We start from the raw sequence: 21,607 nt of genomic DNA on the forward strand, positions 1-21,607 counted from the left end.
GGGGCTGGCAGGCAGTCAGAGGCCCCCTTCCCTGTTGCTGGATTTCGGAAAACCTTCCTTGGGAAGTCTGGACTTTACTAAATTAATTCCCTTTGGTCTGCTGATCTTTGTTTTCTCTCGTCTCCTGGTGGAGGTCAGGAATAACCACAAGCTGTGAAGAACTTCTCTCTCAGACTTCAACACCCATTGAGAAGTGCCTTCCACCCTTACACACCACAGACAGACAGACACACAGAGACACACAGACATACATATACACACAGTTCCTTACACATACACAGACACACACACCTGGGCAGCATCTGTCCTGTATTTGCAGAGCAATTCCTGGGCTTGGCCCAGAGACAGGATCTGCAACCCCAAAACCCATTGCCATGGAGTCGATTCCAACTCACAGCCACCCCACAGAGTTTCTGAGGCCGTAAATCTCTACAGAAGCAGACTGCCACATCTTTCTTCAGTGGAGCCACTGGTGGTTTCCAAGAGCTGAGCTTTCAGTTAGCAGCTGATTGCTTTAACCGCTGCATCAAAAAAACCCAAAAAGGCCATGTTTATTCAGCAGTGACTGTGCCAAGCACAGCTCAGGGTCCTTCACATTCAGTTCCTGGGACCACCTGAGGTAGGTATTGCTATTATCCTCATTATACAGATGAGGAAACTGAGGCACAGGAAGGGAAATTCACTTTCTCAAAGTTACACAGCAGAGCTGAGACTTGAATCAAGATACCTTGCCCCCACTACTCCGAGATGAGCCAAAGCTGATCCTGCCAGCTTATAATGGGAAAAAAAGAGGAACCTGAAGTGAAAGACGGGATGAGCCTCCTGCTGACTCTCCCGTGAGATCGCTGGACACACACGGGGCTCACCCTGTATCTACTGGCCAGGCTGCCTAGGCACCAGGGGGCCAGAGGAGGAAGGGGCTCCTGAAGGCAGGGGAAGGGGGTCACCCAGGACCAGCTGGGATGGGTGGACATGGAGAGGAGGGTGGTCGTTGGCAACAACAGGGAGGGAATAAAGAGTCCTGGACAGGCTGCCTGGGTGTGGGCTCTGGATGCCCCCCTCCCCTTGTATGCTGGGCTAACCAGGGGCCTGTGTCCTGGGGGATCCCAGGAGCCAGAAGAAGGGATCTGCCACTATGGGTTCCCTTCCCTGACTTAGGGCCTCAATCTTATCCCTTAAGTCCATCCTCAACCCTGGTGTCTCTCCTGCCCTACACCTCCCATGGCTCCCTGCTGTCCACAGGTTAATTCCATGATCCGGATCTGGGAGAACCCGCGGGCAGCAAGGTGGGTCTTGAGCTCCGAGTGACTGGGCCCTTCTCCACCCAATCACTCCCACCCACAGTCCTGCGGTCCCCAAGCACCCCTGCTGACTCCTGGGGAGACTAAGGTAGAAGTGACAACAAAGTTTTATTCCTGGGAGTCTCCTAAGGTAGGTGGGTGAGTAGGGGCGGAACTAAGGGTCAGCGTGGCTTATTTCTGACCCCCACCCAGCGGCTCCACCCGCAGCCACAGCCCATCCTCAGCGCGCAGGATCAGCTCCGGCTTCCTCCGAGGCTCAGCGTCATCTGGCAGGACACGGAAGCGCAGCAGCGTGAGCGCCAGGACCACCTTCATCTCGGTCATGGCGAACGTCTGCCCGATGCAGTTCCTGCCAACAGGACGGGGTCTCATTTAGCCCAGGTCCCTGTCCGGGCCTTACTGTTCCTGGAATCTGGCCCAGGACCCCCACTCCCATCCCGCCCTGATCAGCTCAAGGGATAAAGAGGGGGTGACCGAACCGGGGACCCCCATGAGGGCTTCCGTGGGTCCCCTGAGCTTGGCCCAGACTCCAACCACTTACTCAGAACAGCAGATGGGGAGGGGCTCTGAACACCCAGGGACCCCTCCTTGAATCCCACCTCCGTTCCCCCAGATCCTTGTCCAAATCTCAGGGGGTGGAGAAGGAAGGGGGCTGGAACTTGGACCACTGGAAGCTCTCCACACACGCACACACAGACACACACACAAACACACACACACAAATCAGGCCTAGACGAAGTCGCAGACGCTCCCCCCATATCTCACCCCATCCTCCCTCAGTCGCCTGCACATCTCACCTGGGACCTGCAGAGAAGGGAATAAAAGCCAGAGGTGACCTCTTCTCACTGTTGTCTAAGTCGAAGCGGAAGGGGTCATAGACCTGGGGGTGGGGAGACAGGACTGTTGGGTGAGGTCTCCCAAGACACACCACCCGGGAAAGGCAGATGCTTGTAGAGTGCCACATGCAGTGTCTGACTCCCCACTCAGGACCCTGCCCCTTCCCCAGGTTCCTTCAGTGGATAAGGATGGGTGGGCAAGGGCGGCACCTCAGGGTTCGGCCACACAGAGGGGTTGTGATGGGTCCCAAAGATGCTGATGAGGCAGATGATACCTGTGGGAGGAGGAGGCAGTCAGATGGAGATCCCCACTGCCTGGTGGGCTCCCCTTCCTGCCTGGGACCTCCCCCTTGCCAGGGTGGGCACCTTTGGGGATGATCCGGCCATCTGGAAATACTATGTCCTGGGTACAGCAACGTGCGATGGCAGTAACTGAAGGATACATCCGCAGACTTTCCTTGATGCACATGGTCAAGAAGGGCAGCTGGGTCAGGTCATCCCTGAGGAACCCCACCCCAACAATTAACCTGAGAGCAAAGACTCCCCCAGGCCCCGCCGTCTGGTGACACTTTTTTTTTTTTTTTACCATCTCTCTCTGACCTTCACTCCTTATAACAATATTAATTCCAGATTTATCAAAGATTAAGCATGGGATGAATAGATAAGCAAAACATGGTATATACACAGAATGGAATACTACTTATCCATAAAGAGAAATGAAGTCCTGATGCATGCCACTACATAAATGAACTTTGAAAACATCATGCTGACCAAAATAAATCAGTCACAAAAGGACAAATACTATATGGTCTCACTTATATGAGATAAGCAAATATAGGGAAACCAAAGATTACTAGTGGTTACCAGCGGTTGGAGGGAGGGGGACAGGACAGAATTTTTGCATGGGGGACCTTGAGGTTATGTTAATGGTGGTGAAATGATTTGGAAAAGGATAGCAAGAATGATCTCACAGCTTGAAGAATGTAATCAATGTTACTGAATTATACATGCAGAAATTGTTGAGGTAGTGTATGTTTTATTATGTACATTTTCACCACAGTAAAATTAAGAAAGAAAGAAAAAAAAAGACGAAGCATTAGAAAAGCAATATAATCACATAAGTCCCAGAGAAAATTTAGCTAGGTGTTTTTAGCAGCCTTTCTCAGCAAACCACAACACCCAAAAGCCATCCCGGAAAAGGCTGACAAATTTATAGAAAAATAAAATATTATTTATGGTAAGAGAGAAAAATCAAAAGGTAAATGAGTAAGAAACGATGTAAACATATCCAAATTCTACTCCTACTTAACACCCTACTGGAGATAGTAGCTGATGCAACGAGACAAGAAAAAAAAAGTATAGCTATTAGAAATGTGGGGAAAATGTATCTGTACTGGCAATTAGTGGTTTTATACTTGGAAAGCGAGACAATCAACTGGAAAACTTTCACCAACAGTGAGGATTCAGTAACTAGGTTCAGTTGCCACTGAGTTATTCTGCCTCCTGGAGACCCCAGGTGTGTCAGAGTAGACCTGTATTCCACAAGCTATTCAACAACTGATTTTTCAGATGTAGCTCATCAGGCCTTTCTTCCAAGGTACCTCTGGGTGAACCTGAACCTCCAACCTTTCAGTCAGAAGCTGTGTGTGTAAATTATTTTCACCACCCAGGGACATCAAGAATTCAGTAAGGGGGCTGAATTTTTTTGATCCCTTTCTTTTTTTGTATGGCTATTTACATTTTTAAGTCACTGATACAGTCAAATGGTTCAAATTTCAAAAACTATGAAAGAGCACCTGTATAGCCCAGCACCACACACATTCCCTCCCCACAGGTTTCCCAGGTTATTATTTCGTTATGTGCCCTTCCAGAGATACTTTTCTGCATCTCAAGAAACTATATACACCTTTTCCTCGCTTATTGACACTTTCATTATCCATCATTTTGCACTTACGACAATAGTAAAAAATCTACTATCTGACTATTTTGCACATTAGCGGTGTATGTCTGGCACTAACAAATGGCCAGTTATGAGGTGAGAGTAATGCTGGCTTTGGTGATTAATGTTATGTATCACCTTGATTGGACCATGATTCTCAGAGGTTTGGCAGTTATGTAATGATGTAATTTAGCGGTTGTAAAAAAAAAAAAAAAAAATTTTTTTTTTATACTGATGTAGTCATCCTCCATTTCTGCGATTGGATGTGGTCATCCTCCATTTTCACATAATGCCAACTTTGCATAACAACCTAGTCTTTGGAAGCTAACTGTGTTGATAGATGAGGAGAGGGTGCAGTAGCATACTATACACTATACACTCCTCTGTATCTTTTTAATTTGACAGTGTGTCTCTTCTTGTATACCTCCTCAAACTTGTGTCAAAATAGGACCTTCGCTATCAAATAGCTTTCACATGATTTCTTCTAGAGCTTTTAAGACTTCCTCTTTTAATTTTAAAGCTTTCCTTTATCAGGATGTTATATTGTTATAAGAAATGAGAATCAGTTGAATTAACTTTTTTCCAAGCAACTTTCCAATAGTCCCAGAGGTTTTTTATTAAATGATCCATATTTTCCCCAAGGTACAAAATAACATCCTAAGTATTTACTAAGTTTGCTGGGCACAAAATTTATATACATAAATCACAGATTTTTCTATGTAGATAACTGGTATGTATATAACACTAACCTGTTATAAACGATAATAATACTAACTAACTGGTAATAAAGAAAACAAAAGATGCTAATAATAATAATATAAAATACCTGGGTTAAATTTAACAAGACATGTGAAAGCTCTATATTCCAAATGCACTTATAAATCTGACTCAATCCAAATGAAATACCAATAGAAGATTCTATTCCCCATAGTGATGAAAGTATCAAAGGGTTCATTTAATAAAGCATGCCTAAGATCTCTAAGCAGACATTTTCTACTCTATTAAAAAACGATATGGTTATTTGAATAACTGGATATCCATCTATACCCTGGAATAGGATGTATTAATATAGCAAAGCATTCCACTTTCCACCAATAGATCATATACTCAATATAAATAAAGTTCCAGCTGATTTTCTTAGGAACTTGACAAACTTACTTTAAAATTTCTGTGGAAGAATAAAAGATCATGAAAAGCTTGGACAATTTAAAAATTAAAGACTAAAGACAGGAAACTCATTCTACCACATTTAAGACCTGTTGCAAAGCTGTAATAAACAAAACAGTGTGGTACTGTTGCAAGAACAGGATAATCCATTCGGGGGCAGACTAGAAAGCTAAGACACAGACACATGAATGGGTAAAAACTTAACATCCAATAAAGAAGGCCATTCCACAAAACCCTGGAGAATGGATGGATAGTTTGGCTGGAAAGAAAAGATGGATAAATTTGACTTCATAAAAACTAACAAAAAGTCTAAAGGCCATCTTTTGCAATACGAAACAGAAAAAGGATTAATTTTTAATATATAACTAATTCTTATAAAGACATCTGAAAAAAAAAAACACTTCCAAAACATCACAGCCATTGAAACCCTGTGAGCAGTTCTACTCTGAGACACATGGGGTTGCCATGAGTTGGAATCAATGTGACAGCGACTGCTTTGGTTTTTGTTTGGTTTGGTAGTTTGTCTAACTAATTAGATTCCTCTCCTTCCCCTCTCCCCCATCTCTATCTCTGTCTCTTTCCTCAGCCTTTGCCCAGGCAATTTCCTTAGCTTAGAGCATTCTTCCCAATTGCACCTAAATGGTTTCTCAGTTGAGGCTTCTTCTCTATTTCAACCTCAGTCCTATCCATGAAAGCTGGGACTATCCTGGCCTGGGACTGTTCCCACACCAGGCTGGGAACTCCTGGAATATGGGAACTGGGAACGGGTCCTTCCTGGGATTCCAGGACACAGAATGGAGCTGGGCATAGCGTTGGGGATGGAGGTTGAGTTGGGCACAGTGAAGGAGTGTCTGCTGGGTGAGGACTGGATGGATACTGATGCAGGTGTTCCTGGACAAGAAATGGAAGACTTTTACCCCCAGATGTCCCATGTGAATCCCTGGACTGGAAATTAGGGTAGAAATTAGGGGGTGGGAGAAGGGCAAACATCCAAGGGAGTAAAGATCTTTGAAAAACTGTGATTTCAAGGAGAAAAACAAGGGAGGTGGAGGGGAAGTTTGTTTACTGAACACGGGCTAAGTGACAACCGCCCTCATACGTTGTCGCTGTTCTCCCAACAGACCAGATCTTACGGACTCGAAAGCCACAACCTTTCCCCTCCTGACCAGGCTGGGTATCAGGCCTTGCATCTGGCCTCTGCTCCTATTCTCACTAAGCAATTAGGACAGAATCAGTAGAAAGATCTTCCCTCATCCCCACCAGAGCCAAGGAAAAGTGCTTGGGGAACAGGTCACGAGTTCATGCACTCACCATTCAATCTCCTCTGGTTGGCGGTCCCTCAGGAGCTCTCGCACCTCCTGCCGGCAACGCTCCTGGTATTCCGGGTGCTTGGCAAGGTTGTATAGGACCCAGGAGATGCCACTGGCCGTGGTGTCATGGCCTGACAGAAGCCAGGGAGACTTGGGTCACTGGGCTGCTTTAGTACCAGAAGACAGACATCTTGCACTGAGGTCCTCAAGGAGGACAAAGGAGGGTGGAGCATGATGCGGTGGTCCAGGGCCCACCCACCAAGTCCCTGGAAATGACAGACACCTGCCCCCAATGCAACCCCATGCTGGGACCCTCACCCTCGAACATGAAGGTGTCAGCTTCTGCTCGGATGTCCTCATCTGACAACTCCTTCCCATCTTCATCCTGGAAACAAGGCAAGACCACCATTATTCTTGAGTCGCATCAGCTGTAAGGGTCTCTGAGCCGAACCTCCAGAGTCATACCCAGTGGTCAGGTTTCAGTGGAGCTTTCGGACTAAGGCAGACTAGGAAGCCTGGCAATCTACTTCTGAAAATTAATCAATGAAAACCCTAACGATCACAACAGAACATTGTCCGATATAGTGCTGTAAGATGAGTCCCCAAGGTTGGAAGACACTAAAAATACACAGTGGCCACAACAATGGACTCAAGAACACCAGCTATTGTGAAGATGACGCAGGACCGGGCAACATTTCTGTGTTGTTGGGTGCAGAGTCACCACAAGTGGGAGCGGACACTCCAGCTGAGACCATCTGCAAAGATTCCTCTACCATCCAGAAACTGATGCTCACCCTGCAGTCCTAGAACCATCCCCTTCCTCGTCATTTCTAAAGCCCTCTCCCCATAGGCCTCCTTCCTTTTCTCCTTGCCACCTGTTTTACACCTAGTGGGAGGACTGAAGGCTCCATTAATGTTTCCATGTTTCTGCATGATGAAGGCTTTCTGAGAAAAAAAAATCACCGGCAACCTTGTTGTGTTCTTAGGTGCCCTGTTCCAACTCAGTGGCCCTATATACAAAGAACGAAACACTGCCCGATCCTGCTCAATCCTTATAATCACTGTTATGCTTGAGCCCCTTGTTGCAGCCACTATGTCAATCCATCTCACTGAGGGTCTTCCTCTTTTTCAATGACCCTCTACTTTACTGGTTGTTCAACTTTACCAAACGTGATGTTCTTCTCCAGTGACAGATTCCTACTATTTCCATGTTCACAGTATGTTCAAAGAAGTCTCAGCACCCTTGCCTCTAAGGAGCATTCTAGTCATACTTCTTCCGAGACAGATTTGTTCATTTTTCTCGCCGTCCATCGTAGTATACTCCACATTCTTCACCAATACCATAATTCAAAGGCATCAATTCTTCTTTGGTCTTCCTTATTCTTTGTACAGCTATTGAAGGCAACTAGCTTACACTGAACGATAACTACTCCTGAATGTGAGAGACTGAGGGTGGCTCCAGAGCCATTGGCTCACACCCGACGGTAGTAAGTCCATAGAGTTCCGTCTTATCTCCCCGAGAGGCATTTGCTTACATGTCAGGAGTTGTAAACCTAGAGACTTTGCCCTCTCTCTGGAGAGTATTTGTTTATACTCCAGAACAAACCTCACTCACTCTCCCCTCTCTAGCTCTCTGGAGGAGAGGAGGGCAGATGTGCCACCTATTCTATATGAACTAAAAGACTGATACTGTGGGGGTCATCTCCTATGGTGCAAACTCTTAGCTTATACAGATGAATAATTGGGCCAACATCTTGTGGACCTTGTGATAATTTGGAACTGGAAAATCAGCACTATGATGCTACTCTGGATGCTGTTATTGCTGTGAAATAAATGATCTACTTTAACCCAAGAGTCCGATATAAAACATATACATATATATACACATATATATATGTATGTATATGTACACACACACACACACACACATATCTACTACCCATCTGCCAGTCTGCTGTACTATGGTGACTTGCATGTTGCTGTGTTGCTGGAAGCTATGCCACTGGTATTTCAAATTCCAGCAGGGTCACCCATGGTGGACAGGTTTCAGAGGAGGTTCTAGACTAAGACAGACCAGGAAGAGTGGCTTGGCAATCTACTTCCAAAATTAACCAGTGAAAACCCTAAGTATCACAAAAGAACATCGTCCCATACAGTGCTGGAAGAATAGACCCCTAGGTTGGGAGACACATAAAATACAAAGTGGCCACAACAATGGATTCAAGTACACCAACAACTGTGAAGATGGCACAAAACAAGCCAATGTTTCATTCTGTTGGGCACAGGGTCACCAAGAGTTGGAGCCTACACTGTGGCTGAGACCATCTGCAAAGATTCATCTTCCATCCAGAAACCCAACCCACCCTGCAGTCCTAAACATGTCTTCCTGACCATCCCCAAAGCTCTCTTCCCACACGCCTTCTCCCTGTTCTCCTTGCCTTCTGTTTTGTGCCTAGTGGGAGGATTGAAAGTTCCATGAGTATTGCCGTGTTTCTGCGTGACGAGGGCTTTCTGAGAAAAAATCACTGGCACCCTGTTTTACACTGAATGACTAAATGTCCCTAATGTTAGAGAGTGAGGGTTGTTCCAGAGCCATTTGCTCACAACCTAGGGTAATAAGTCCATAGAGTCCAATCTTATCTCCCCAAGAGGCATTTGCTTACATGTCAGGGGTTGTAAACCTAGAGACTTAGATTTATACACAAGAGCACAGGTCACTACCCCACTCTCCCCTCTGTCTCTTTGGGGGAGAGGAGGGCAGATATGCCATCTTTTCTATATAAGCTACAGGACTGATAATGTTGGGGTCATCTCCAATGGTGCAAACTCTGTGGCACATACAGTTGAATAATTGGCCCTTGGGATCATTTAGAAATGGGGAGCCAGCACTATGATGCTACTTTAGATGCTGTTATTACTGTGAAATAAATGGTCTGCTTTGATATTATATTTGTGTGCATGTGTGTGTGTGTATATCTACTACCTATCTGTCAGTCTGTTGTACTCTGGTGCCTTAAATATTGCTATGATGCTGGAGGCTATGCCACAGTTATTTCAAATACCAACAGGGTCAGCCATGGTGGACAGGTTTCAGCAGAGCTTTCAGACTAAGACAGACTAGGAAGAAAGCCCTGGCAATCTACTTCCAAAATTTAGCCAGTGAAAACCGTTTGAATCACAATAGAACATTGTCTGGTATAGTGCTGGAAGATGAGCCCCCTAGGATGGACCGAACCAAAACAATGGAAGGTTATCAAAATACACAGTGGCTACAACAATGGATTCAAGCACACCAACACTTGTGAAGATAGCACAGGACTGAGCAATGTTTCGTTCTGTTATAGATAGGAGTAGGGGCAACACTAGTAATAACAGCTACATTAAAAAAACTCACTGCTGTCGAGTTGATTCTGACTCACAGCAACCCTATAGGACAGAGTAGAACCGCTCCATAGAGTTTCCAAGGAGCGCCTGGCGGATTTGAACTGCAGACCTTTGGTTAGCAGCTGTACCACTTACCCACTACGCCACCAGGGTTTGCACAGCTATATCATATGTTATAGGAAACCCTGGTGGCATAGTGGTTAAGTGCTACGGCTGCCAACCAGAGGGTCAGCAGTTCGAATCCACCAGGCGTTCCTTGGAATTTTATGCGGTAGTTCTACTCCGTCCTACAGGGTCGCTGTGAGTCGGAATCAACTCGGCGGCACTGGGTTTAGTTTGGGATATTATATGTTACATATTAAGTAAACATGCACACACCATGTCTGTGTAACTTACTAGTTTGTAAGTAGACTAAAATCTCAGGCCCTTCACAATTCAAGATTAGCATTCCCTGCAGGTTGCATTCATCTCTAAAACATCTGATACATGACCCTCCCTTCCTCAAGCATCTTCCATGGCTCCCCAGTACCCTCTGAATCACATTCGAGTTCCTCTATCTGACATCTGAAATTGAGGTTTTGCCCATTTCTCAAACCAGAACCTACAGACACTAACCTTGCTCAGCAGGAGCACATCAATGAAGTCCAAAGTCTTGGCCTTGGTCTTAGCCTTGAGGAAGTCATCAACACCGTGTTCTGAGAGGGTGCGGCGCCGCTCCTGGATGACAGCATCTGTGAAGTCATGCACCAGGCGGCAGGCCCTGCGGAAGCGCCGCCCATCAGGAGTGAGGTGATACAGGAAGTCGAAATGCAGTGAGATCTGCCGGATCCGTTTCGACACAAGGGCGCTGAGCTCCAAGATGGCAGCAATATATTCACTGGGCTTCCTACAGGACGAGGACAAGAAGGAAGGCAGCAACTTCACACACCTAAAGCCCAGAGTGAACCTCCCACCTGGGACCAAGGCTCTAACTCTCGTGATGAGAGCATCGAGGAGAAGATGGCCCCAAAGATGCATGGTGGGAATGAGCCAGGAGATATGACTCTCCACATTTTCTTCTCTCCCTGCATCCCCATCCCCGGGAGCTGCCTCCAGGGGACAGTCACAAGGGAGAGCTTGGCCATCATGGTCATCACTCTCACCAGCCCCTTCTTCTTCCCAAACTGTCCATGCAGTTCACACTTCATCTTCTCCCACCTCATGCATGGGCCCAGACTCCTGCCTGATCACCTATTCAGTGTCAACGCCATCCAGTGTCTACACAACAGTTGGTCTTCCACAGACACAGATTTCTAAAGCTCATCTCTGAATATGCCCCTCATCTGCTCAAATGCCTTCCGTGACTCCACGGAGACATTGTGAAACTGAACATCCAGGAGAAGAAGACCCCAAAGATGCATGGTAGGAATGGGCCAGGAGATATGACTCCTCACATTTTTCTCTCTCCTACACCCCCATCCCTGGGAACTGCCTCCAGGCCCCAGTCACCAAGGACAGCTTGGGCATTATGCTCATCACTCTCACCAGCCCTGTCTCCTTCCTAAACTGTCTCTATAGCTCATACGTCATCCTCTTCCATCTTGTCCATGGGTCCAGACTCCTGCCTGGTCTCCTTCTATCCAATGTCAACACCATCCAGTGTCTACACGACAGTTGGTCTTCCACAGACACAGATTTCTAAAGCTCATTTCTGAACATGCCCCTCATCTGCTCAAATGCCTTCCGTGACTCCATTGGAGACCCCAAAATTAAGTCCATACCTCTTTGCCTAGTTTCTTAATATCCTAAAGATCTAGCCCCTCCTTACCTTTCCAACCTCATTTCCAATGTGTCCTCTCACTATCTGTTGCACATGCTCTGCTCATCCCAGCCTTCTTGTCTTTACTCAAATATTTCCACCTACCTGAAAGGACCTTTCTTTCTCTCCCATTCCCTGTCCTTCAATGCCCAGTTCTGATCCACCTCCTCCAAGAAGGCACTTCTGATTGCCCTGGCCAGTCCTCCCTCTCCACTTACTCCCTTGGGTCAATGGCCCAAGTTCCCAGATCTAGGTTTAGGACTCACTCCTGGCAGTGGCTGTCAAAGCTGAAGACACATTTTTGCAGACTGTCCAGGGTCATGAGGCTGATATGTTCAAACATGTCCAGACGGGTGCTGCCACCAGAGACCAGGTGTTTCCATTTGGCCTGGAAAGAAAAGGGGGCAGAGCTGGGTCTGTGCTCTGCCTCCTCTGGGGCCTCCCCCATAGCCCCAGTCACCAAGATGAACTCCACCCAGAACCCAAACTCCTGGTCCTCCATCCAAGGCACCCATCTCCAGAGTGGACCAGGCTTGAGTGACAGTGAAAGCGGTCACTATTAAGATGTGAAGATCTCGCTGCTGTGAGTCAGGAGACCTGGGTTCAAGTCCCAGCTCTGACTCTTATGTTCTATTTGCCAGTGATCAACCCATTATTTCCCCTTGGTTCCCCACTGTTAAATGTTCACTAAGAGTTAAGGTGTCTTTCCGCAGTGTCATATAAAGCAGGTGGAATTCCAGCTTCACCACTTACTAGCCCACTTACTAGCTGAGTGAACATGGATAAGCTGCCTAATCTCTCTGAGCCATAGTATCACCTGTAATGGAACAAAAATAACCATCTGTGCCTCATAGGGTTTTGAGAATTGAATTAGTCGGTATATGTCATGAAATGGTACACAGTTTCCGGCATATTGTGAGTGCTCAATAAACGCTACCTTGCATTATCTTCAACATCATAATCCCTACACATTCTTCCTGGGTATATCAAGAATCCAAGGCCGTTATGCTTTTTACTTGGGCCACTTTTCAGACATGTGTTTGTGAAGAACAACCTGAGGGATGAGGAAATGTCTTCCCTTAGGCAAAAACCAGGCTTTGTTCTGCTTACTATGAAAGTTGCAGATTCCCTAAGCTCAATGTTCCTCCCCAGTATTACAACATACTGCATCCATCTAGGTCCACCTCTGTTGCTCCCATGGGATTTGGATGGCTTGGGGAAAGGATACAAACCAACATGAAGCACATACTTCCTGCTGTGCTGTGAATAAAAAATTTCTTTATTGCTGACCCAGGAAACTCACATCTTCTAGCAGAATCCATGAAATAGTAACAACCTAACTTATCAGCTTGCAAATCCCAGACACTTATTTCCTATTTCTTACCTCTCCCTAAATCCACACCCTTTGCAATATGCCTTGGCAGCAACTTCTACTAGGAGGAGGAGCCTATTCCCCCACCCTCTGATTCTGGGGTGGCCGTGGGACTTGTTGTAGCTAATAAAACCTGGGGAAAATGATGGTGTTATAATTGTAAACCTAGACTTCAGGAGGCATTGCAGCTTCATCTCACTCTCTTGGAACCATGCCTTCACCATGTGAACAAGCTTGGGCTGCCAGCTGGAGGGTGAGAAACCACATGGAAGAGACCAATGGTTTCCAGTCAAGGGCATCCTAGATCAGCCTGTAGCCAGCCGAGTCCCAAACATGTGAAAGAGCCCAGATTGGGTCAGAAGAGCTGCCTACCTGATCCATACCTGACCACAGATGCATGAGGGAACCCAGCCAAGACCAGGAAAATGGCCCAACTGACCAGGAGACTCATGAGCAACAGCAAATGTTAATTATTTTAAGCCAGTGAGTTTCAAAGTGGTTCGTTACTCAGCAATAGCTACTATACAGTTTTCACCATTAGCATCAACACTATAACAGGATTCAGAGAGGGGAACATAGACACTAACAGGTTCTGTGCACCTATTATGTGCCAGGGACACGATTCCATTGTGTCATCTTGAACATCCTTCAAAGTGGAGATCATTATTTCCAATTTACAAATAAGGCAGCTGAGGCTGAGAGAGGAAGAACAATGGGCCCAAAGCTACCCAGCAGATCCAGGACCCCAGACCAGATCTGTTTGTGGCCCCTTCCCCGCAAGGCTCCATCACGGACTCTGGGTTCACGGGACTCACATGCATGATGTTCGTGCTCTCGTTGAAGATCTTCATGTAGGGCTTCAGAATGTTGAAGTGAAAGGCGGGTGTCAGCATGCGGCGGTGGTGGCTCCACTTGTCACCGCCACTCAGCAAGAGCCCGTCCCCTGTTAGGGGCAGCCACAGGCAGTGGGCAAGGGCAGCACCTTCCTCTGGACCCCCATGACTATCCCCAATCCCCTTCAGTTACTCACCCAACCAGGGCTTCAGGAAACTGTAGAAGATCACATCCTTGGGTGCGATGGCAGCTGACATGAATGAGTGCCATCAGTGGCCAAGGAGAGAGGTAAGGGAGGGACTCTGGGTGGGGGTGTGGGCTGCTAGCCAGAGGTCTGCACCCCGCTACAAGCCCAGCACAGCAGGAATGGGGCCAAGGGCAGAGGAAGCAGGGTGAGCCAAAAGGGGACCAGAAACAGGCTGAAGCAGTGAAAGTGGAGCAAAGGCAGAGCTCACAAAGACACCCCAACATGCTTACACACCCTAACATGGCAAAACACATCTCAACATGCCTGGATGTGTCTCCTACATCCAACATTTCTGAAACACCAAGCAGAGCCCCAAACCCTACAGTGCATTACATGCACTGAGGACACCCTGGTACGGCGCGGCCTCCTCTGAGATCTCCGGACATGGACCTGAAACAGCTAACATGAGACCAGCATGTCCCAACATGGCAACAGCATACATGTCACACTCTCACATGTCCATAACATGCTCTGACATGGATCTGAGACCGCTGACATGGTCCAAACATGTGCTAACCTGCTCCACCATGGCCACGACATACCTGACACACTCTAACATGTCCATAACACAGCACAACATGCCCTGATATGGACCAGAACCATCTGACATGACCTCAGAATACCACACAAACAAGTCCCAGACAGAATTTAAATATGGACTCATTAATGCCCCAGATGTGGCCCAGGAGTGACTGTACATATCTTGGACCTGTCTCACAGAAGATTAAAGTAACCTCCCAGGCACTTCACAGAGGACCCTGGGTCCCAGGCACAGCCCAGCCTTGACACAGGACAAGCCCAAACATGGCCCCCACATGACCAACAGGATACCTGCACAATCTCAAATGGCATCTCAGACAGACCTCAAGAGGCCCTGAAGTCTTGGGCTTCAGCTAACCCCAGATGTGATAGAGACCATCTCCAAATGATCCCAGGTGTAAAAATTCACCCAACATGGCCAAACAGCAGGCATCACACAGACATGCCCTAGACGTGGCCAGACATGACTAGGGTCAGACAGTTCGGTCCAGGTGCATCAGGGACAGCAGGCCCAACCCATAGTTCTCCTGTCTGCCTGCTCAGTCACCCGCCAGCTGAAGCCAGCACAGGACTTGGAGCCAGAAAGCTGTGGGCAGCAGGCATCTAGCTGGGGCCAAGAGGACAGGCTTGATGAAGGTGGCGTGGAAGATGTGGACAACCACATGCCAGGGACCCACCCCTCAGCAGCACACATCCACAAAGGTGTTGGCCAGGCCTTGTGTGTACCAGAGACCCTCCTCTCAGCTCTGGATCTGGGGAGGAACAAAGAGGACTGAGTTCATGCCCTTGTAGGTACCAGAGAGAAGGGTTGGAGGCAGAGATCCACCCAACCATGAGACCCCTATACAGCTGTTTGTCCCCTCTGTACCAAAACCACTCCTGGCCCTATAACCTGACACATGGTCATTCAGGGTCCCTTAGTCACAGGGGCAGAAATGGCCTCTCCCCATTGGGCATCCAACACCACCTTCTCCTTTGTGTTCTTTTTACCCCCATTTTCCACATAAGGAACCTAAGCCTCTGAAAGATGATCTCACTTTCCCAGGGTCCCCCAGACAGTAAGTGACTGCCTAAGACCTGAGCCCAGGTCTGTCTGAATCTAGAGCCTGAGTTCTTAGGCATTGTGTTGTTTGTGTCCTCAAAACAACAGCTCTGAGAGACCCGTACCCACCAAGACTGGGCAAACAGAGTTCCAGCAATTGTCTTGGGAGTTGATGGGAGTTAGTGGACACTCTGGGAGAAAAGGTGAGCTTTCCCACTGCAATGAAGCTTGTTGAATCATCATTTACAATGTGAGGAAAGAGTCTTCTTAAGGTAAAACTGACAAGGAAAGTAGAACCAAGATATAAAGACAGATTCCTGGTGGCATTGTTTGAGACCTGGATTCAGCTGTGCCTGAAGGCCACCCTCCCTGGACTTTTCATTCAATGGATTCTCTTTCTTTGCTTAGGCTGCACATGGTTGGGTTTCTACCACTCACAACTGAAAGGGACCTCGGCAACCAAAGAGTCAGGTAACTGCCCACAGTCACTGAACAGATTAGTGACAGAGTCGCGATCGCTGTTGGACACTGCCCATTCTCCTGTCCAGAGTACAAAAGGCAGAGGGCAAAGGAAGGGAGCAGAGATGAGGTGGGGTATCGTAGGAGAGACATCTGGGGGTCTGGAACAGGAGAGGAATGAACTTAGGATGGACAAGTCACAGGATGGTGTAGAAGGGACTGACCCACCGCAGATGGACGTCATGGAAGTAGTGGCCCAGAGCTCTCCTTATAGCAGTGCACCTGGGTGGGGGGCTTGGAGGCCAGGCCTGGCAGGAGGCTCAGAAGCCACCACTGCCCACTGTACCACCGTGCCCCAGCTTTAAAAATTCCTACACAACTTTCCACACCCAGCTCCAACAATCCCTCCTCCAGGAAACCTTCCAGCCTGGCCCAACAGAAGTCTTCCTTCTCCTCTGAGATACTCTTGCCCACCTCTCTCACTGGACCCACTCCCAACCACATGGGCTTGGGGGTGTCTCTGTCCATGACTGGGGGTCCCTCCAGGACTGGTCCTGGATTGAGAACACCAGTAGGGTTGCGGATGATGAGATGGGGGCTGTTGAATGCATGAAAGAAAGAGAAAGAAGGCTGAGAGAAGAGGGAAGGGACTGGGGTCTTTCCAGAGCCACCCAGAAGCTGGAAGCAGAGGGGAAGCAGCCCTTGGATGCTGACAGGGCACCCACCACCACAAGCTCTGCGTGGTTACCTGAGGCGTTAATGACAGGCCGAATGATCTCGGGGTGGCAGAGAGTGATGATGGGGCGGATGGGGCCCAACCAGGTCTTAAAGCCCTGCGGGTAGGTCGCTACCAGATGAGTCACTTCCATCAAACCCTCCTCCGTGGGGGAGCCCTGCAAATAACCAGGAGTGGTCACCTCTCCAGAAAGAGCTACAAGTGTCCACCCCTTCTCAGCTTCCAGAGGTGGCACAGCCTCTCTGTGAAACCTTGTCAGGATTCTGCCCGGAGGGAACGACTCCCTGCTTCCTCCTGCTCTGTCCAAAGGAACAAGGGTCCCTCAAGGGTGGGAGAGTCCTGACAGCAGCATCGAAGTCCAAGGGTATATCCAAGAAGAGAGGGGGAAGGCACGCTCTCTAGCCACAAAGCTTGGCTCCAGGTGATGGGTTTTCTTGTCTTGGTTGTGGTTACAGTACAGTGGACAGTCCCAGGGGGAGGTCCCCGTGGGGAGGTCTGCAGGCAGCAGTGGGGTCTCAGGACTATAGCATAGGGACTTGCTCCTACATTTTCTCTGGGCCCTGGCAGTCCATGCCGAGGACACTGGATCCTCCACCGGGAAAGTCTGCAGATCTGGGACCTTACAGCCTTGCATGCTCCCCCAGGAGGAGGCATGAACTCTGACTGCCCATTACACAGCAGCCCACCTCGACAGAGCACGTCCTGCATGCTGGGCTGGGACAATCACAAGGGGAGGTCCCCAGGGGAGGTCTCCAGGTAGCAGTGTGGCCGCAGGTCTCCAGCATATTAACTTGCATCCACATCCTCTCTGCTCCTCACCAATGCACAAGGCCTCTGGATCCTTCAGTCGAGAAGGTGTACAGGACCTTCCACATGCCCCCTTCGCAAATCCAATGGGAACAGACAAAAACATGGACTCACTTGGAATGTAGTTCAGCCAGACCCCATGCAAAGCCCTGGAGTATTTACAGCACCCCAAGGAAGTAGGCTCAGCTGGAGCCCAGGCTCAAACTGATCCCACTGTGTCTTGGTCTCCTAGTGCACCTTAACACAAATACCAAAGTGAGTGGCTTTAATTTAAAAAACCGGAATTTATCGTCTTACACTTCCGGAGCTGGGAGTCCAAATCAGGACATTGGCGGGACTATGCTTTCTCTGAAGGTTCTAGGTGTTCCTAGGCTTGTTGGCAGATCCTCCCATGGTGTAACCCCTTGTATGTGTCTGTGCCTGTTTTCCCTTTTTTGTTTGTTTTGTTTTGTGTTTTCTCTTGGCCTACTAGGGCTGTTGTAAGAGAAATACCACACATAAGTGGCTTTAAAGAACAAGAATTTTTTGTCTCATAGTTCTGGAGACTAGAAGTCCAAATCAGGGTTTAAAACCAAAACCAAACCTTTGCCGTCAAGTCAGTTCCAACTCATAGTGGCCCTAAAGGACAGAGTCAAACTGCCCCAAAGGGTTTCTAAGGAGCAACTGGTAGATTCGAAATGCTGACCTTTTGGTTAGCAGCCAAGTTCTTAACCACTACACCATCAGGGCTCCAATCAAGCTCTAGGGCGGGTCAATTACTTCCTTGTCTTTAGATCTGGGTGATCCTTGTTACTTGGCCAGGTGTTCACTTGCTCTCCTTTAGCCTCTGTTGGGGCTGTTCATCCACACAGAATACGCTCTCTCTTCTTGGCTTAAAAAAGCCCATTCCTCTTTCCAGCAGCCCCTCCTCCAGGAAACCCTCCTGCTTGCCCTCACTTCCTCGCTGGGCTGCTCAGCCTCATCTCTCCCTCTGACCCACCCTCGAACACACAAGTGTGGGGTGTCTCCATCTAGTTCTGTGTCCTCAAGATTGAGGGTTCCCCCAGGGCAGAGCTAGGGGGGTGAGTCCTCCCTAGGTGAGAACTCAGGTCCAAAACACCACAATGGGGATTGGAAAATAGGTGAGAGAAAGACAAGGGCGACCAAAGGCACCTAAGAGAGTAGCTTGGTGTCTTTATCCACAGCCACAGCACCCACCACCACATGCTCCAGGTGATACCTGCAGTGTTGGTGACTGACCAGGTGGTGTCAGGGTGGCAGAGGAAGATGAAGGGGAAGATGGGGCCTAGTCACAGTCTAAAGGCCTGGGGGTAGGTGGCCACCAGCTCAGTCAGGTCTACCAGGCCCTGCTATATGGGGGTGATTAGCAAGCAAGGTGGGTGGTCACCTCACAGAGGAACCAAAGGAACCCCCTTCAGGACCAGAGCAACTGGGAGTCCCCACTTTGAAAAGTCAGGTGAGAAGGAGCCAAGGCTGGAGACAGAAAGGCCCAAGGGAGGGACAGGAGACCAAGAGGATGTATCTGGAAGCCAGAGAAGACAAGGCTCCAGGAAGGATGGGGCAGCCAGCTGCCTGGGGGATGAGATGAGGGAGGTCCTGGTCATCCGTAAGTCATCTCATGGGTCATCATGGCATGATGGGGTAGGGTTTCAACTAGTACTGTGGACAAGCAATTGGGGAAACTGAGGCAACAAAAGCAGACAATGCTTAGTCCACGTGGAGATGGCAGAGTGGGCTGACCAGAGGGTTGGATGAAAATAGGATGCTTTGGCGGTGGGTGGGTAGGATTTATATGGTCATCTTTCTTTGGCTGTATTGTGGAGAAAGCCTAAGAGAACATGAATATTTCTTACCAAAGGTAAATGTTTTCCAAATGGCCATGAGGATGGATTCTGTAGTGGGGCTCATTAGTACATCTTGAGGGTGGAGGGCAAGATAAGAAAAGGAAGTGGCCTGAGGAAGGCGAGAGGTGAGGGAGACTGCCCGCACTTCTCCTCCGGCCCAGCTGTACCCCTGTGGGTCTGGGGAGAGGGTAGGGGAGCTGCAGCCCTCATAGGAGTGGGCACTGGCCTGGGGCCAGCAGAGGTGGACCCCGCAGCGGATGAGGGGACCCTTGACTGTGTCCCTGATGAGGCCCCCTGTTCAGGGTGAGACTATGGGAAAGTCAGGAGGTCCAGCTCTGTCCATCCTGCCCGGGGAGTCCCCCAGAGTAGCCAGAGGTGCACTAATGGGTGAAATACAGGCAGGAAAATGGCCCAAAACAGTCTAGGGAAGGGGGAGAGGGAAGGAGAGAAAGGGTTCAGGCATTGCGGCGGACAGAGAGGAGAAGAGTGGAATTGGGGCGTGAGGGAAGATAGCAGGGCTCCCTCACTGTCCTGCACTGCTCTGCTGTCCTAGACTCTACCCACCTCTGGCCCCCAGCCCCCTTGTCCTCACTGCCCTGGTCCTGACACCCCAGATCTTTCCTACTGCCCCACTCACCAGGCCCAGGTGCCCCAAGAACCAGTTCCTCACTGGGGGCTGCGGGAAATTTCGGAGGCGGCGGCAGATGTCATAGAAGGTGTAGATCCAGGCCAGGAAGCGGGCCAGGAGCCAGGAGGCCACAGCCAGCAGCAGGAGCAGCCACGGGGAGGTTGCCCCGGGCCACAGTCCCAGCCATGACAGGTTCAGCAGAGACATCCTGCAGGCCAAGGAGAAGGGGTGCTGATGGGGAGCTCAGAGGCAGACAAGGGACGGACACAGAATAGAGGAAGGGCCCAAGGGTGTGGGCTCCAGAGACAAAGTAGGGGGCTAAGATGCATAAACATGGGATCAAAGAGGGGAAGAAGGCCCAGGAAGGCCAGGGGAAGAGGTGGAGTGAGAAGTGGAAGCAGAGAGGGAGGGAGGGAGAGAGGGAGTCCACAGAAGTCCAGGGGAAGGTGAGTGGAGGGAGAGAGACAAGGGGTGCAGCTGAAGTCCAGAAAGATCCAACCCGAGCCAAAGCAAGACCAAGGTGTCAGGGGCTCTATTTATCCATTAATCAGGTGGTTCCAGGTCAGCTCGCTCCCTGGAGCCACCCAGCCATGAGCAGTGCCCCCCCCCGCACGCCCCCGCTATCACCAACTTGGCACATTCTGTCCCCAGCAGCTTGTCCTGCACAACCTCCTCTGCCTCTTTCTGGGACTTCTTTGCCTTTGGCCTGTCCTTAGACCCTGGGGGCAGGTAGGAAATGACTCATTCCAGCCATCCAATCCCCAGAGCCCTGGCTGATTCCTCTTTGCCTGGCAGCCAGCCCAGAACAGCACTGGTCCAGTGAACCTGAAGCACAAGCTCTGAGTCACAGGTGCGAAAACAAAACCCATGACTCGGCATTTCTGGCTTTATTTTCTCTGATACTCATGTCTTCATTTATAAGCTGAGGAGAAAATCTGTTACCTCCCAGAGCTCTGCACATGCCCTGTGGTCAATGAGTACCTTCTGTGATCTCAGCACTGTTCTTGATACTGGGGTGGGGGCGGGAGGGGGCAGTAGTGAGCACAGCAGGCACAGTCTCTGCCCTTAAGGGGCTCACATCTAGTGGGGACACAGGCAGTGATCACATACATGGTCAAGAACTAGAGAGAGACCACCTGGAAGATGGTGGCATGGGCAGCATTACAGATTAAATTTTGTTCCTCCTGATAACATGTCCAAAGTATGTGAGACATAGCCTTGCCATCCTTGCTTCTAAGGAGCATTCTGGATGTACTTCTTCCAAGACAGATTTGTTCATTCTTTTGGCAGTCCATGGTATAGTCAATATTCTTCGCCAACACCACAATTCAAAGGCATCAATTCTTCTTCGATTTTCCTTATT

General features: G+C 49.0%; 1 protein-coding gene across 4 annotated transcripts in view; it reads right to left on the reverse strand.

The window, feature by feature from the left end:
* Nucleotides 1–1,397: 1,397 nt before the first annotated feature.
* LOC126072308 (cytochrome P450 4F2-like) overlaps nucleotides 1,398–21,607 on the reverse strand; it is a 72,892-nt gene continuing 52,682 nt past the window's right edge. The window contains exons 1-13 of one of the 4 annotated variants that reach the window (XM_049877275.1): nucleotides 20,876–20,962; nucleotides 20,254–20,452; nucleotides 16,978–17,122; nucleotides 14,138–14,191; nucleotides 13,923–14,050; nucleotides 12,002–12,123; nucleotides 10,553–10,823; nucleotides 6,872–6,938; nucleotides 6,555–6,684; nucleotides 2,504–2,637; nucleotides 2,348–2,412; nucleotides 2,099–2,181; nucleotides 1,398–1,650 (exon numbers count right to left, since the gene is read on the reverse strand). In XM_049877275.1, the coding sequence (XP_049733232.1) occupies nucleotides 1,473–1,650; nucleotides 2,099–2,181; nucleotides 2,348–2,412; nucleotides 2,504–2,637; nucleotides 6,555–6,684; nucleotides 6,872–6,938; nucleotides 10,553–10,823; nucleotides 12,002–12,123; nucleotides 13,923–14,050; nucleotides 14,138–14,191; nucleotides 16,978–17,122; nucleotides 20,254–20,451 (1,575 nt within the window). In that variant the 5' untranslated portion in view covers nucleotide 20,452; nucleotides 20,876–20,962 and the 3' untranslated portion in view covers nucleotides 1,398–1,472. Of the gene's footprint in view, nucleotides 1,651–2,098; nucleotides 2,182–2,347; nucleotides 2,413–2,503; nucleotides 2,638–6,554; nucleotides 6,685–6,871; nucleotides 6,939–10,552; nucleotides 10,824–12,001; nucleotides 12,124–13,922; nucleotides 14,051–14,137; nucleotides 14,192–16,977; nucleotides 17,123–17,651; nucleotides 17,846–20,253; nucleotides 20,453–20,875; nucleotides 20,963–21,607 lie in introns of those variants that run through there. The other 3 variants (XM_049877277.1, XM_049877276.1, XM_049877278.1) reach the window with 3 other exon arrangements.

The sequence above is a fragment of the Elephas maximus genome, chromosome 3 (assembly GCF_024166365.1).
Source record: "Elephas maximus indicus isolate mEleMax1 chromosome 3, mEleMax1 primary haplotype, whole genome shotgun sequence".
Classification (NCBI taxonomy): Eukaryota; Metazoa; Chordata; class Mammalia; order Proboscidea; family Elephantidae; genus Elephas; species Elephas maximus.